This window comes from Salmo trutta, chromosome 25, assembly GCF_901001165.1.
Source record: "Salmo trutta chromosome 25, fSalTru1.1, whole genome shotgun sequence".
NCBI lineage: Eukaryota > Metazoa > Chordata > Actinopteri > Salmoniformes > Salmonidae > Salmo > Salmo trutta.
This window is the reverse complement of record NC_042981.1, coordinates 29101975-29119199: the sequence shown is the minus strand read 5'-3', so window position 1 is coordinate 29119199 and position 17225 is coordinate 29101975. Positions and strand designations below refer to the sequence as shown.

Here is a 17225-nt window from a genome sequence, read left to right as displayed (position 1 = left end):
ACCTGTTACGCGAGTGCAGCAAGGAGCCAAGGTACGTTTCTACCTAGCATTAAACTTATCTTATAAAAAAACAAACTACACATGGTTGATGATATTACTAGTTTATCTAGCTTGTCCTGCGTTGCATATAATCAATGCAGTGCCTGTTAATTTATCATCGAATCACAGCATACTTTGCCAAACGGGTGTTGATTTAACAAGCGCATTCGCGAAAAAAGCACTGTTGTTGCACCAATGTGTACCTAAACACAAACATCAATGCCTTTCTTAAAAATCAATACACAAGTAAAAAAATGTTTAAACCTGCCGATTTAGTTAATATTGCCTGCTAACATGAATTTCTTTTAACTAGGGAAATTGTGTCACTTCTCTTGCGTTCTGTGTAAGCAGAGTCAGGGTATATGCAGCAGTTTGGGCCGCCTGGCTCGTTGAACTGTGTGAAGACCATTTATTCCTAACAAAGACCGTAATTAGTTTGCCAGCATTTTACATAATTATGACATAACATTGAAGGTTGTGCAATGTAACAACAATATTTAGACTTAGGGTTGCCGCCTGTTCGATAAAATACGGAACGGTTCCGTATTTCACTGAAAGAATGAACGTTTTGTTTTCGAAATGACAGTTTACGGAATTGACCATATTAAATGACCTAAGGCTAGTATTTCTGTGTGTTATATTATAATTAAGTCTATGATTTGACAGAGCAGTCTGACCCCCCCTTGGGTTGTGAGGTGGCGGAAATCTTTGTGGGCTATACTCGGCCTTGTCTCAGGATGGTAAGTTAGTGGTTGAAGTACAGGGGCCCATTATTAGCAACCATCACTCCTGTGTTCCAATGGCACGTTGTGTTAGCTAATCCAAGTTAATAATTTAAAAAAAAGGCTAATTGATCATTAGAAAACCCTTTTGCAATTATGTTAGCACAGCTGAAAACTGTTGTTCTGATTAAAGAAGCAATAAAACTTGCCTTCTTTAGACTAGTTGAGTATCTGGAGCATCAGCATTTGTGGGTTCGATTAGACTCAAAATGACCAGAAACAAAGGACTTTCTTCTGGAACTCGACAGTCATTCTTGTTCTGAGAAATGAAGGCTATTCCATGCGAGAAATTGCCAAGAAACTGAAGATCCCGTACAACGCTGTGTACTACTCCCTTCACGGAACAACGCAAACTGTCTCTAACCAATAGAACGAGTGGGAGGCCCTGGTGCACAACTGAGCAAGAGGACAAGTACATTAGAGTGTCTAGTTTGAGAAATAGATTCCCCACAAGTCCTCAACTGGCAGCTTCATTAAATAGTACCCGCAAAACACCAATCTCAACGTCAACAGTGAAGAGGCGACTCCGGGATGCTGGCCTTAATTAACAGTTTCAACATTTCTAAATGCTTTATCACATTATTTAAGTGTGTTAACCTCTCTAGGGTAGGTGGCACCAAATCATCCCACCTACGTAACAGCCTGTGGAATCCTGTGGCGCGTTATTCAAATACCTTAGAAATGCTATTACTTCAATTTCTCAAACATATGACTATTTTACAGCATTTTAAAAAGACAAGACTCTCGTTAATCTAAACACACTGGCCGATTTCAAAAAGGCTTTACAACGAAAGCAAAACATTAGATTATGTCAGTAGAGTACCCAGCCAGAAATAATCAGACACCCATTTTTCAAGCTAGCATATGTCACAAAAACCCAGCTAAATGCAGCACTAACCTTTGATGATCTTCATCAGATGACACACCTAGGACATTATGTTATGCAATACATGCATGTTTTGTTCAATCAAGTTCATATTTATATCAAAAACCAGCTTTTTACATTAGCATGTGACGTTCAGAACTAGCATACCCCCCCCCCCCCCCGCAAACCTCCGGCGAATTTACTAACAATTTACTAAATTACTCACGATAAACGTTCACAAAAAGCATAACAATTATTTTAAGAATTATAGATACAGAACTCCTCTATGCACTCGATATGTCCGATTTTAAAATAGCTTTTTGGTGAAAGCACATTTTGCAATATTCTAAGTAGATAGCCCGGCATCACAGGGCTAGCTATTGAGACACCCAGCAAGTTTAGCCTTCACCAAACTCCGATTTACTATTAGAAAAGTTTGATTACCTTTGGTGTCTTCGTCAGAATGCACTCCCAGGACTTCTACTTCAATAACAAATGTTGGTTTGGTCCCAAATAATCCATAGTTATGTTCAAACAGCGGCGTTTTGTTCGTGCGTTCAAGACACTATCCGAATGGTAAATAAGGGTTACGAGCACGGCGCATTTCGTGACAAAAAAAATCTAAATATTCCATTACCGTACTTCGAAGCATGTCAACCGCTGTTTAAAATCAATTTTTATGCCATTTTTCTCATAAAAAAGCGATAATATTCCGACCGGGAATCTGCGTTTAGGTAAATAGACGACAGAAAATAAAGCACGGGATCGACTCGTGCACGCGCCTAAGCCCATTATCCTCTTATCGGCCACTTGCCAAAAGCGCAAATGTGTTTCAGCCTGGGGCTAGAATGACATCATTCAGCTTTTTCCCGGGCTCTGAGAGCCTATGGGAGCCGTAGGAAGTGTCACGTTACAGCAAAGATCCTCAGTCTTCAATAAACAGAGACAAGAAAAACAAGATCTTGTCAGACAGGCCACTTCCTGTTCAGAATCTTCTCAGGTTTTTGCCTGCCATATGAGTTCTGTTATACTCACAGACACCATTCAAACAGTTTTAGAAACGTTAAGGTGTTTTCTATCCAAAGCCAATAATTATATGCATATTCTAGTTACTGGGTAGGAGTAGTAACCAGATTAAATCGGGTACGAGTTTTATCCGGCCGTGTAAATACTGCCCCCTAGCCCTAACAGGTTAACTTCTGTGCGGCATGAGTGGGGAGCTGACAGGATGCAGCCCAGACTCCCAGTGCAGGCTAAGAGGAGCAGGCACGGTGCTTTTGCGCTATAAGGGGGACATCAGCAGCACTGATAGTTGATCCGTGAGACACATTTGACAGAAGTAACGAAAGTACAAAAATTCTTCATGTTCTAGTATCGATAAAATTTAAATAACTATTTAGAAGTTTTATGGCTTGGGGGTAGAAGCTGTTCAGGGTCCTGTTGGTTCCAGACCTGGTGCAATGGTAATGCTTGCTGTGCAGTAGTAGAGAGAACAGTCTGACTTGGGTGGCTGGAGTATTTGACAATTTTAGGGTCTTCCTCTGACACCGCCTGGTATAGAGGTCCTGGATGGCAGGGAGTTCGGCCACAGTGATCTACTGAGTCGTACGCACAACCCTATGTAGCGCCTTGCGGTCGGATGACAAGCAGTTGCCATACCAAGTGGTGATGCAGCCAGTCAAGATGCTCTCAATGGTGCAGCTGTATAACTTTGAGGATCTGAGGGCCCATCCCATGCCAAATCTTTTCAGCCTCCTGAAGGGGAAGTGGTGTGTGTGGACTATGATAGATCCTTAGTGATGTGGACACAGGAACTTGAAGCTCTAAATCCGCTCCACTACAGCCCCGTTGATGTGAATGGGGATGTGCTCGACCTTCCGTTTCCTGTAGTCTATGATCATCTTCTTTGTTTTGCTGACGTTGAGTGAGAGGTTGTTGTCCTGGCACCACACTGCCAGGTCTCTGACCTCCTCCCTATGGGCTGTCTGATAGCCCTGACCACTGATGACTACCACTGTCGTGTTGTCACCAAAAGTAACGATGGTATTGGAGTCGTGCGAGGCCATGCAGTCGTGGGTGAACAGGGAGTACAGGAGGAGACTAAGCACGCACCCCTGAGGGGTCCCCATGTTGAGGGTCAGTGTGGCGGATGTGTTGATGTCTACCCTCAACACCTGGTGGGCAGCCCATCAGGAAGTCCAGGATTCAGTTGCAGAGGGAGGTGTTTAATCCCAGGGTTCTTAGCTTAGTGATGAGCTTGGAGGGCACTATGGTGTTGAACACTGAGTTGTAGTCAATGAATAGCATTCTCACATAAGTGTTCCTCTTGTCCAGGTAGGAAAGGGCAGTGTGGACTGCAATAGAGATTGCGTCATCTGTGGATCTGTTGGAGCGGTATGTGAATTGGAGTGGGTCCAGGGTGTCTGGGATGATGGTGTTGATGTGAGCCATGACCAGCCTTTCAAAACATTTCTAGGCTACAGATGTGAGTGCTACGGGGCGATAGTCATTTAGACAGCTTACCTCTGCGATCTTTGGCACAGGCACTATGGTGGTCTGCTTGAAACATGCAGTAAATACAAACTGGGTCCAGGAGAGATTGAAAATGTCAGTCTAGACAGTTGCCAGCTGTTCAGCATGTGCTCCAAGTATGCGTCCTGGTAATTAGTCTGGCCCTGTGGCTTTGTGAATGCTAACCTGTTTAAAAAGGTCTTACTCACATCAGCTACGGAGAACATGGACAGTCGTATGGAACAGCTGGTGCTCTCATGCGTGGTTCAATGTTGCTTGCCTCGAAGCCAGAATAGAAGGCATTTAGCTCATCTGGTAGGCTCACAGCTGGGTTTTCATTTGAAATCAGTTGTAGAGGATGGTCGAATTAACACATCCACAATAAGAATACACAAGGACCTCTTCACTGGCCAGAGAACAAAGGAAGAGGGGAACCACTCCCAGCAACCTCCCAGCAGTCGTCCTTCCCTTCTTCTGCTCATCTTACAACTCTAGTCTACATCAAACTCCTCCCATCAGCAACAAGGTTACTCAGACTTCTGCCAGAGACATGGACACAGCTAAGTTCTGACGAAGAGTGACGATGACAAAGAACTTCTCCATTGGAGGACAATACACTGCATGAAAGAGTGCAACAAACAATTATTTCCTCAAGCAAACTGCGTAAACAGACTGAAAATAACATGGCTAAATGTGTTGAGATGTGTGTAATGAGAAAAAAAAATAGAATGTGTGCTTTTCTGACAATTAACAGCCATTACCCTTACACCCAAACAGTATACTGTTTGATATCTGTGCGATCAGTCTTCAAAACAGGCAGTGGAAGACAGAGTGTACAAAGTATCCTCCATTTACAGTTGAAGTCGGAAGTTTACATAAACCTTAACTTGGGTCAAACGTTTTGGGTAGCCTTCCACAATAAGTTCGGTGAATTCTGGCCCATTCCTCCTGACAGAGCTGGTGTAACTGAGTCAGGTCTGTAGGCCTCCTTGCTCGCACATGCTTTTTCCCCAGTTCTGCCCACACATTTTCTATAGGCTTGAGGTCAGGGCTTTGTGATGGCCACTCCAATACCCTGACTGTTGTCGTCCTTAAGCCATTTTGCCACAACTTTGGAAGTATGCTTGGGGTCATTGTCCATTTGGAAGACCTATTTGTGACCAAGCTTTAACTTTCTGACATGTTGCTTCAATATTTCCACCGAATTTTCTCCCTCATGATGCCATCTATTTTGTGAAGTGCACCAGTCCCTCCTGCAGCAAAGCACCCCCACAACATGATGCTGCCACTCCCGTGCTTCACGGTTGGGATGGTGTTCTTCGGCTAGCAAGCCTCCCCCTTTTTCCTCCAAAACATAACGATGGTCATTATGGCCAAACAGTTCTATTTGTGTTTCATCAGACTAGAGGACATTTCTCCAAAAAGTGCTATCTTTGTCCCCATGTGCAGTTGCAAAATGTAGTCTGGCTTTTTTATGGCGGTTTTGGAGCAGTGGCTTCTTCATTGTTGAGCGGCATTTCAGGTTATATCGATATAGGACTCGTTTTACTGTGGATATAGCAACTTCTGTACCCGTTTCCTCCAGCATCTTCACAAGGTCTTTTGCTGTTGTTCTGAGATTGATTTGCACTTTTCGCATCAAAGTACGTTCATCTCTAGGAGACAGAACGTGTCTCCTTCCTGAGCGGTATGACGGCTGCGTAGTCCCATGGTGTTTCTACTGAGGTCTTGGCTGAATTCTTTAGATTTTCACATGATGTCAAGCAAAGAGGCACTGAGTTTGAAGGTAGGCCTTGAAATACATCCAAAAGGTACACCTCCAATTGACTCAAATGATGTCAATTAGCCTATCAGAAGCTTCTAAAGCCATGACATAATTTTAAGGAATTTTCCAAGCTGTTTAAAGGCACAGTAAACTTTGTGTATGTAAACTTCTGACACACTGGAATTGTGATTAAGTGAAATAATCTGTAAACAATTGTTGGAAAAATTACTTGTGTCTTGCAAAGTAGATGTCCCAACCGACTTGCCAAAACTATAGTTTGTTTACAAGAAATTTGTGGAGTGGTTGAAAAACGAGTTTTAATGACTCCAACCTAAGTGTATGTAAACTTCCGACTTCAACTGTATGTGAACAATTGATTAACGCATGACCAGGCATTAGTCACAGAACAATGCAGGCAATGAATGGGGGCTGACCCAGCCCCAGGAACTATTCCCTCAACCCGAGCCAATCACAGCTCTTCTGACAGGAAGCCTCACCTCTGAATGTGTCAACACCAGTCCTTGTGTTCGGACAGCGACCAGCCATATGGTTGCTGTCATTTATGAACCACCAACTACCACGCGCAGGGACCTTGAGATACTGGACACCTGAAATGGTTTGGTCTGGACTCTACACCATGGAGAGTTCGCTGAAGACCGTTGGTTCCAGACAGGATATACTTAAGAGTATCCATATCAATCTCGCCAATCTTTTCTCCAATTTGAATGAGAGCGTGTAACCTGTTACTTTTATGATTAATATCTATACTTATCCTATAATCCCTGCCTATTTTCGTTCTGAAAAATCAAGATTAACCGTTTGTGATTTATTCATTCATCCTGTACATTCATTGCTTTACCCTGGTTATTTCTAAATAAAATCTCCTTTGTTTTTGTAAACTATCTGTCTCCAATAATGCATTGCCTTAGTTATAATTGTAACTATTTTATAATTTCTTGCTGATTTATAGCAAGTGGTACCGTTAATAATTTCACAGTAATAAGCGTACACACTTCCTTACGCCATGATAGTTTGCAAGCCCTGCCACATCCAACGAGCGTCAGAGCTGGAGTAGTAGGATTCGATCCTAGTCCAGGTCGTAGCGGGATTTCTTATAAGCATTTGGACTACAGTCCTACTTCGAGAGCGGCAGCTCTAGTCTTTAGCTCAGTGCAGATGTTGCATGTAATCCATGGCTTCTGGTTGGGATATGTACTGGAGGTTGACAGATTAATTAGGGACGATTTCAAGTTTTCATAACAAATCGGTGATCGGCATTTTTGGACGCCGATTATATTGCATTCCATGAGGAAACTGCATGGCAGGCTGACCACCTGTTACGTGAGTGCAGCAAGGAGCCAAGGTAAGTTGCTAGCTAGCATTAAACTTATCTTATAAAAAACAAACAATCTTCACATAATCACTAGTAGAGGTCGACCGATTAATCGGAATGGCCGATTAATTAGGGCCGATTTCAAGTTTTCCTAATCGGAAATCGGTATTTTTGGACGCCGATGTTTTAAAAAAAAAAAATTTTTTTACACCTTTATTTAACTAGGCAAGTCAGTTAAGAACATTCTTATTTTCAATGACGGCCTAGGAACGGTGGGTTAACTGCCTTGTTCAGGGGCAGAACGACAGATTTTTACCTTGTCAGCTCGGGGATTCAATCTTGAAACCTTACGGTTAACTGGTCCAACGTTCTAACCACCTGCTTTACATTGCACTCCACGAGGAGCCTGCCTGTTACGCGAATGCAGTAAGAAGCCAAGGTAAGTTGCTAGCTAGCATTAAACTTATCTTATAAAAAAAACAATCGATCAATCATAATCACTAGTTAACTACACATGGTTGATGATATTACTAGTTTATCTAGCCTGTCCTGCATTGCATATAATCGCTTAGGTACACGTTGCTCCAACGTGTACCTAACCATAAACATCAAAGCCTTAAAATCAATACACAAGTATATATTTTTAAACCTGCATATTTAGTTCATATTACCTGCTAACATGAATTTCTTTTAACTAGGGAAATTGTGTCACTTCTCTTGCAACAGAGTCAGGGTATATGCAGCAGTTTGGGCCGCCTGGCTTGTTGCGAACTGTGTAGACTATTTCTTCCAAACAAAGACAGCCGACTTCGCCAAACAGGGGGGGGATGATTTAACAAAAGCGCATTTGCGAAAAAAGCACAATCGTTGCATGACTGTACCTAACCATAAACATCAATGCCTTTCTTAAAATCAATACACAGAAGTATATATTTTTAAACCTGCATATTTAGCTAAATGAAATCCAGGTTAGCAGGCAATATTAACCAGGTGAAATTGTGTCACTTCTCTTGCGTTCATTGCACGCAGAGTCAGGGTATATATGCAACAGTTTGGGCCGCCTGGCTCGTTGCAAACTAATTTGCCAGAATTTTACGTAATTATAACATAACATTGAAGGTTGTGCAATGTAACAGGAATATTTAGACTTAGGGATGCCACCCGTTAGATAAAATACAGGACGGTTCCGTATTTCACTGAAAAAATAAACGTTTTGTTTTTGAGATGATAGGTTATTAATATGGTCGAATGCGGAAACTAAGGCTCATATTTGTGTGTGTGTTTATTATATTATAATTAAGTCTATGATTGATAGAGCAGTCTGACTGAGCGGTGGTAGGCAGCAGCAGGCTCGTAAGCATTCATTCAAACAGCACTTTCGTGCGTTTTGCCAGCAGCTCTTCGCTGTGCTTCAAGCATTGCGCTGTTTATGACTTCAAGCCTATCAACTTCCAAGATTAGGCTGGTGGAACCGATGTGAAATGGCTAGCTAGTTAGCGGGGTGCGCGCCAATAGCTTTTCAAACGTCACTCGCTCTGAGACTTGGAGTAGTTGTTCCCCTTGCTCTGCATGGGTAACGCTGCTTCGAGGGTGGCTGTTGTCAATGTGTTCCTGGTTCGAGCCCAGGTAGGAGCGAGGAGAGGGACGGAAGCTATACTGTTACACTGGTAATAATAAAGTGCATATAAGAACATCCAATAGTCAAAGGTATATGAAATACAAATCGTATAGAGAGAAATAGTCCTATAATTCCTACAACTTCTTAACTGGAAATATTGAAGACTCATGTTAAAAGGAACCACCAGCTTTCATATGTTCTCATGTTCTGAGCAAGGAACTTAAACATTAGCTTTCTTACATGGCACATATTGCACTTTTACTTTCTTCTCCAACACTTTGTTTTTGTATTATTTAAACCAAATTGAACATGTTTCATTATTTATTTGAGGCTAAATTGATTTAATTGATGTATTATATTAAAATAAGTGTTCATTCAGTATTGTTGTAATTGTCATTATTACAAATAAATAAAACAAAAATCGGCCGATTAATCGGTATCGTGGTTTTTTTGGTCCTCCAATAATCGGCGTTGAAAAATCAGTCGGTCAACCTCTAATCACTAGTTAACTACACATAGTTGATGATATTACTAGGTTAACTAGCTTGTCCTGCGTTGCATATAATCAATGTGGTGCCTGTTAATTTATCATCGAATCACAGCCTACTTCACCAAAAGGGCGACAATTTAACAAAAGCCCATTCGCGAAAAGTACAATCGTTGCACGAATGTACCTAACTATAAACATCAATGCCTTTCTTAAAATCAAAACACAGAAGTCAATTTTTTTAAACCTGCATATTTAGTTTAAAAAAAATCCTGTTAGCAGGCAATATTATCTAGGGAAATTGTGTCACTTCTCTTGCGTTCATTGCACGCAGAGTCAGGGTATATGCAACAGTTTGGGCCGCCTGGCTCGTTGCGAACTAATTTGCCAGAATTCTACATAATTATGACTTAACAGTGAAGGTTGTGCAATGTAACAGCAATATTTAGACTTAGGGTTGCCACCCGTTCGATAAAATACGGAACGGTTACATATCTCAATGAAAGAATAAACATTTTGTTTTCAAAATGATAGTTTCCGGATTTGTCCATATTAATGACCTACGGCTCGTATTTCTGTGTTTATTATATTAGATTTAAGTCTATGATTTGATATTTGATAAAGCAGTCTGACTGAGCGGTGGTAGGCAGCAGCAGGCTCGTAAGCATTCATTCAAACTTTACTGCATTTTCCAGCAGCTCTTAGCAATACTTGATTCACAGCTCTGTTTATGACTTCAAGCCTATCAACTCCTGACATTAAGCTGGCAATACTAAAGTGCCTATTTGAACATCCAATAGTCAAAGGTATATGAAATACAAATAGTAGAGAGAGAAATAGTCGACGCATCATAATTCCTATAGTAACTACAACCTAAAACTTCTTAACTGTGAATATTGAAGAACGTGGCATATTTAACCACCAGCTTTCATATGTTCTGAGCAAAGAACTTAAACGTTACATGGCACATTCTGCACTTATACTTTCTTCTCCAACACTGTGTTTTTGCATTATTTAAACCAAATTGAGCCCGTTTCATTACTTATTTGAGACTAAATAGATTTTATGTATTATATTAAGTTAAAATAAAAGTGTTCATTGTTCATTCAGTATTGTTGTAATTGTCATTATTACAAATATATATATTAAAAAAATATAAAAATCAGCCGATTAATCGGCAGCAGCTTTTTTTGGTCCTCCAATAATCGGTATCGGTGTTGAAAAATCATAATCGGTTGACCTCTAATATGTACGTAGGCATCAGTGAAATAACCTAAATAGATCACGGTATTTAATTTTAAAAATAATAATTTACAGTATGATGGGAGTTTTAAGTTCTAAATTTGCGGCATGATTTCTGCGTGACCCTAGGGTAAAAACACATCCATTGAAATCACTTCGAATGTCTTTCTCCATTCTGATTGTTTTGTACTGTTCAATTCAACCAAAAATAATTTTCTGCATTTCCTGCACTCAATTGAGATCATTTCCACACTGCCATGTAGGGCTGCACGATACAGGCAAACAATCTAGGCCCTATTTTTAACCAAATGTTGCAATTGAGATTTCACTTGCGATTTAGAGCAAAACACTTGGGTGAACTGTTGGAATCATGGAAATAGAATGATTATTCTAATTCTAGAGTTAGAATATAATAGTGGCCACTTTGAATACAGTGTTTGACTTTACAATGAATGAAAATGCCAGGGAGGAATTATTGTGACAGGGTAGGCACCAAAGTGTTGGTAAGTGTTTCCTAGGGGACCCTATAATCTTTGGCTATATTAGATGTTGTTCTCTCTTAGCTACTTCATATAGCCAACACATGTATCCTTTTTTATTTGACCTTTATTTAACCAGGTAGGCCAGTTGAGAACAATTTGCATATTCCTCTTTGATTTAGAAGACACTGTTGCACAAACAACATGCTGATTTAGGTCTACACCATCACTAGTATTAAATCAGGCTGCATAGCTAATTATGTTTGCTCTGACTCAGTACATTTATTAGCTAGCTAGCTTGCCAGCCAGCTAACTAGCAATTAGCAGCTAACATTTAGGCCTAACTTGCTAAACTATGTTTGAAGATGTAAGAAACAAACGAATAGTGTAATTAGAACACTAGTGGATTTATATTAAGAAGCATAGTGAAAACAGTATTGTCGACATCAACATTGTTCCAGCTGCTGCATTGACCATGCAGACTGAACGTAAGTGTCTTGTGGTCAAGGAAAAACAAATGCGCTCCTTGAGTGACAGGGGGCGGGGCTAGGTCTGTGTGGAAAGCCATGGAGAGAGATGACTCAGGTAGAGAAGTAAACTATAAAAATGGATGTTACACAAGGTGTATCACATTTAACAAACCAAACATTAAAATACCATCACAGAAGGTAAAGTAAAAACCCAAACCGGTCCGTGCGTCAATACCCCAAGAGTTCTGGATATCAATTTGAGACGTTTTCTAAGATACAGGAGACCTATAAAACCTTCTGCCTGTATATCATTTTACGAGTGGCACTCCCTCTAAACAATTATATAACAAACATGCTGTCATTTACTAGTCTTCTAGCTAGATGTCTTATACCATTTAAGTGGAAGGATCAGTTTACAATGGATAAAAGGAAAGCATGCAACATCTCAAGTTAGAGAAAATGCACTACTCCATTAGGGGTTCTGCAATTACATTTTATAATATCTGGCAACCTTTCCTATCCTTTGTAGAAGACATGGACCAGCTAATTTCACAACTCCATAAACCAACACAAATTCAAATCACTATTTTTACTTTTAGTTTGATTATATATATATATATATATATATTATTATTATTATTTTTTATTTTATTTGCTTATAGTACTCAAATTCTATATCATGCCTGCTTTATTTAGGGTGGAGCTCTGTTGGAGCATGGGGGGGGTTGGTGTGGGTTAGATCTGGTAGGGGATACTTGTGTGTTTTTCCCCTCTACCTGTTCTGTCTGTATTAAGAATTTAAAAAATCTAATTAAAACTGAGAAAAATAAGGAGGAGCACCTCCTCTGGATGAGCATTTTCTTATTTGCTTATGGCCCCATACAGCCTCTGAGCAGCACAGGAAATGTTAACATGTCATGGCATATGTGTGTTGTACCTGTTAACAATACAATCATTAGGCTGCTACTTAAAAAGTGCTGGCCCTAAATGGGCCTAAAACTACCACACAAATTACAGTAGCCATTATCTTGTCATGTGAATCTGAATGCTGTACCTAGATCACTTCCGTCAAGCTTCAGTGGAGGATAATGTGTCTGACAAAAAAAAAAGACAGCCAGGGGTTAGAAAAACAAGCAGCGAAAGGAATGTTGATAGCTCCCTCAGTTATGAGGTGTTAACGGTCTCAAAGTTTCGTGCCCTCTTTCATCCGAGTGCACTGCCCTCAGTGCCCTGAGCAGCAGGTGCGGTGGCCTAGGTGAGAGATCTCTCTAACACTCATAATGAGTGACGAGCATCAGCGTCTGAGAGCACAGGAGGTGAGCGAGGCCTTGCTAACACTTACTCATGTCTTTGCTCTCTCTGTTTTTTTTCCCTCTTGCATACGTTCTTTTTTTCAACTGTTCATTTTTTAGGGCCTTTGTGACATTGAAGTGGTTGGAAGGTTGTTCCAACTGTAAAAAGACATACCACAGCTAACCAGACAGACACTGTGTGCAACTGAGCTACAGTAAGGATAGGCCTACCTCAAAAGCACACACACACTATCTTACAGATGTTAGTGAGGGGGGAAACCAAAAGCAAATCTCTTGGCTGCTGGGGCCTCCTCTATCAGTGTGCTCCTGTCAATGGTTTGGGGTGTCATATCTGTGCCCAGCACTTAGTGTGAGCATTACATAAACGCACATTTTGCATAAAAGAGAATGACCTCTCAACTCACAGTTTCCAGGAGGCCAGGCAAGCGATCTGCAGTAGCTTAAATCGGAACATAAATTCCATTGTCTTTTACACTACATTTGAGGAACCCCAAGAGTTTTAGCTTAGGGCCTATGAGGGCTGGAGTTACAGTTAGAAGCAACCGTGTTGTGTTTACCTTGATACTCTACCGGCTGACAAAGGGCAATAAAATACACATTTTTTCAGAATACCAATTTTCTTCAGATACTTCTGCCTTTTGTGATCGGTTCAGGCAAATGTCTTCGCTCTTTGCAGGTGCATTTGAGCTTTACAGGAAGTCATAGCTGCAGCCCTGCAAGAGGGGAGGGTCTAGAGATAGACTGTTTCCTATCGAACACATCGACTCTAGCAAGAAAGCCATTTCACAGTCATCTTGAGAAAGAATACCAATAACGCACATGGCCTGTGCACATACAGACTACATTTTTTGAATTCCATTTTATCAGTAGCTTGAAGAGCCCCTTGTCCCTCTCCCATGCATAACACACACGTGGGAGGAGCAACACTTTGGCTACACCCACGATTGCTATATCCTTCTCTATAACAAAGCCAAGAAGACTCCAATTCATTTGCCTCATCTTAAAGGAGAATACTCTTGATTTAAAACTGGTCCACATGAGCAACATCCAATTAGTGTCAAGTGTGACTAATTATAATCTGACAAATGTGTGAGATGAAGTCTGAAACCCGAAACAGTAGCTAATTATAGCAGATTGAAACACTTCATTAAGCACAGCTTATAACGAGGAGACATTATACATGTTAAAACCTCTAGGAGATGAAGAAGCAGCCCATTCAGGCACAGTAGAATGATTAGGTTGATCTTGTTGGATACAAGGGTAAAGTGGTTTAGAGGAAATGAGTCCCACAAAATTGATAAAAATGTCAGTCTCAAACTAGGCTACTTTGTGCCAACTGGGAACCACCACAGTTATGAAATGAAACAAGACCATCCTTTATGCTTGTCAGTGGTAGAGCTCTTCAAGCTCGTTTATGTAGTCGCAAGCGTAAAATAATGATGCATCTATACGTAAGTGGTGGGCGAGGAGCACGCTTCCCTGACCCTGTAGGGCCCATGGGGGTGCCAGGGTACCTCTACAGAAGAGCAGATGGGTCTCCTGCCTTGCTGCCTGTGCCCAACACTTCCTCCTGGTCAGAGCATGTCCTGACAGATGGGCACAGGATCATGGACCAGGCTAATCTGCACCACTCCTCCACTTAAAGGCACAGTCAAGTTACATCCCTCGTTCTTCACCTCCAGAAAGTCTCACCATCTCTAATGCACGGTCCAAAAGGTCTGGTTATACCTTAACTGTCCTACAAACAGTCTGTCAGTGCTCAAACATGGGTAGCAACAAAGAAATGACTTACCAGTAGGCCTTGTTTGTCTTTCTCTGAGAAAATGTACGAGGTGGCAATATCACTCAATACAAACTTGCCTAAAAACGTCTAAATTGGCAATAGTTTTTTTTCAGCTTCTATGGCTAATATATATTATCTGACAATATAAGCTCTAATAGAAAAAATGGCGTCACGGATAAATACTGTTGACTCATTAGTGAGCACACAGAGGATAGGATAAAACTTAAGTAACTGCACAAGCGCTTTACAAAATGCATAGGGCTATCTCCAACGGAAATTCCGGGGCTCGCATTGCTGTCACTTCGCTTTCTGGCGGAAAGGCATGCAAATGTAAAATGCCTCCTGCCTTGCTCTACCTACCGGGTCCTGGTCACGTCTGCGCTCAGCCAAAGTTGACATCTCGACAATACACACCAACTATAAAAGACTCGGGATGTCAGTGTTATTCAGGAAATATGGAAAATTCGTGCAATCGTCTTTCACTCGTCCTCGTAATAGCAGAGTGCATGTTGAAACACTTTTGTGCTAAATTTTGAAGTAACGTTCAGATAAATTCAAGAGTCGGTTCAAATGAGTCAATAAATGATCATGTTGAGGTTATAGGCCTAAATCGCAATTAGTATGACACATGGGATAATCCGCATATCACACATAGAAGATTGTAAACCATAATATGCAGAAATGTCTAATAAACTAAGCAGTCTACTTCGGTGAAAGCACTGACACATTAATTCGGCTCAGCAAGTAGAAATACACAAATTGCTACGACAGCATTATTCCCTCATTTGCACACGTCTTGTATTTGCTTAAAAGTACGGATCCATGTAATTCAAGTATTGGCAACAAAGTAACACAACAGAATTTAATAAATTTGTTAATTTACTTACGCTTTAAGTGGGTTCTGAATGACAGCCGCCATTTTGCTACACTGTAACGCAATATCAGCGTCTTGCAGTTCTGAGTGAAACCTACGAAAAACCAACCAATCAGGGCTCGGGGTGGGTCTGTGAAGGTTTTGTTACTTTAATTTCCGAGGCAAACGGAGAATGGAAAAACGAAAAAGGTCTGTTTTTCGTTTTTCGTGTTTTTCGTTTTTGAATTAGAAAAACGAACATCGGAAATGAACTTATTTTCTCATATATAGTGTCAGAATTTGACATGGAATAATGGAAAACAAATAACGACATCTATTATATTTCTGATTTTGGTTTTGTTCCGACCTGGAAGTACACGCCCCTTTATAGAATATTCATGGTGCTTAGGGGTTGTGTTTACAGCCTAAACTGTCAGCACAAAGAAAATATTACACTGTGTGAGTGTGACAGGAACTGAAGTTAGCATGCCAATGAAGTTAGCATGCCAATATAACAAACTCAACAACATCTGAATAAAGTTGGCTGGCATTAGCTGGCTGGCTAGGGCTAGCTAGCCAGCTAGCCCTAACTGGTTACTGGCCATAGTCAGGCTAGCCAGAGCTACCCATTGCCCAACCAGCGCTAATGCAGAAAAGTGAGATTTCTCCATTACTTTCTGTAGCTAACTTAGCTAGATCTTCTGTCAGCTGATGGTGTTTATTGACAGAGTAATAATGAAGAGCAGTTACTGGAAATAATTGTCACTTTGCATAGCTAACTTAGCTACAGATGTAAGATCTTAATTTGAGTCAGTTTGCAGCAGTGGGGAGTTGACACCTTATGCCCTGTTATAAATCAAGGAGAGAGAACATCCCTCTCCAAATTCACACAGGAATGTTTCTTTGTCTCCAGAGACTTTTCCCGTCGAAACTCTAACACGTTCTAAAGCGAATACTGAAAGAATATTCCTAACAGAGAATGTGGGGAATGGTCACAGGCTAGCTAAAGAATAAAAATGTCATATGGGTTGTTATTTTATGATGTCAATAAAAGTGTTATAAAGGAAATACTGTAACTTGGAAAGTATATACACTATATGTAAGGGAAAGGGGGATACCTAGTCAGCTGTAAAACTGAATGCAATCAACTGAAATGTGTCTTCCGCATTTAACCCAACCCCTCTGAATCAGAGAGGTGCGGGGGGCTGCTATAATCGACATCAATGTCTTCGGCGCCCAGGGAACAGTGGGTTAACTGCCTTGCTCAGGGGCAGAATGACAGATTTTTACCTTATCAGCTAGGGGATTCGATCCAGCAACCATTCGGTTACTGGCCCAACGCTCTAAACACTAGTATGAAGTCTCCATCCTTTACGTTGTGCATGAAATATGAAAAATAATTAAAGTATTTTTGTTTAGACAGGAATGTGATTTTAGGAGCCATAAGGGACCATTTTCCTCATATAAACTTTGCACAGTAAGTAGCCACGCCCAGAGTGAGAGCGTGTCAGCCTGACGGAACCGTCCCTTTCGACCAGAGTGCATAAAAGGATCGGTAAAGAAATTAACATTGAGACCAGTGTAGCTGCAGCTCACATCCAAAGTGGATCGAACTCTGTATATCAACGCGAGGTAGAGGTGAGAAGCTCACCTCCCGGACAATCACTGGTATGGCTGATTAACTG

General features: G+C 41.0%; 1 protein-coding gene across 5 annotated transcripts in view; it reads right to left on the bottom strand.

Moving 5' to 3' along the window:
* Window positions 1-15701, bottom strand: part of LOC115162354 (zinc finger protein DPF3) — a 36119-nt gene extending 20418 nt beyond the window's left edge. For 2 of the 5 annotated variants that reach the window (XM_029713571.1, XM_029713573.1), the window contains exons 1-2: window positions 15575-15701; window positions 15048-15104 (exon numbers count right to left, since the gene is read on the bottom strand). In XM_029713571.1, coding sequence (XP_029569431.1) covers window positions 15048-15104; window positions 15575-15606 — 89 coding nt within the window. In that variant the 5' untranslated portion in view covers window positions 15607-15701. The remainder of the gene's footprint in view (window positions 1-15047; window positions 15105-15574) is intronic. The other 3 variants (XM_029713574.1, XM_029713575.1, XM_029713576.1) reach the window with 3 other exon arrangements.
* Between the last annotated feature and the right edge of the window lie 1524 nt (window positions 15702-17225).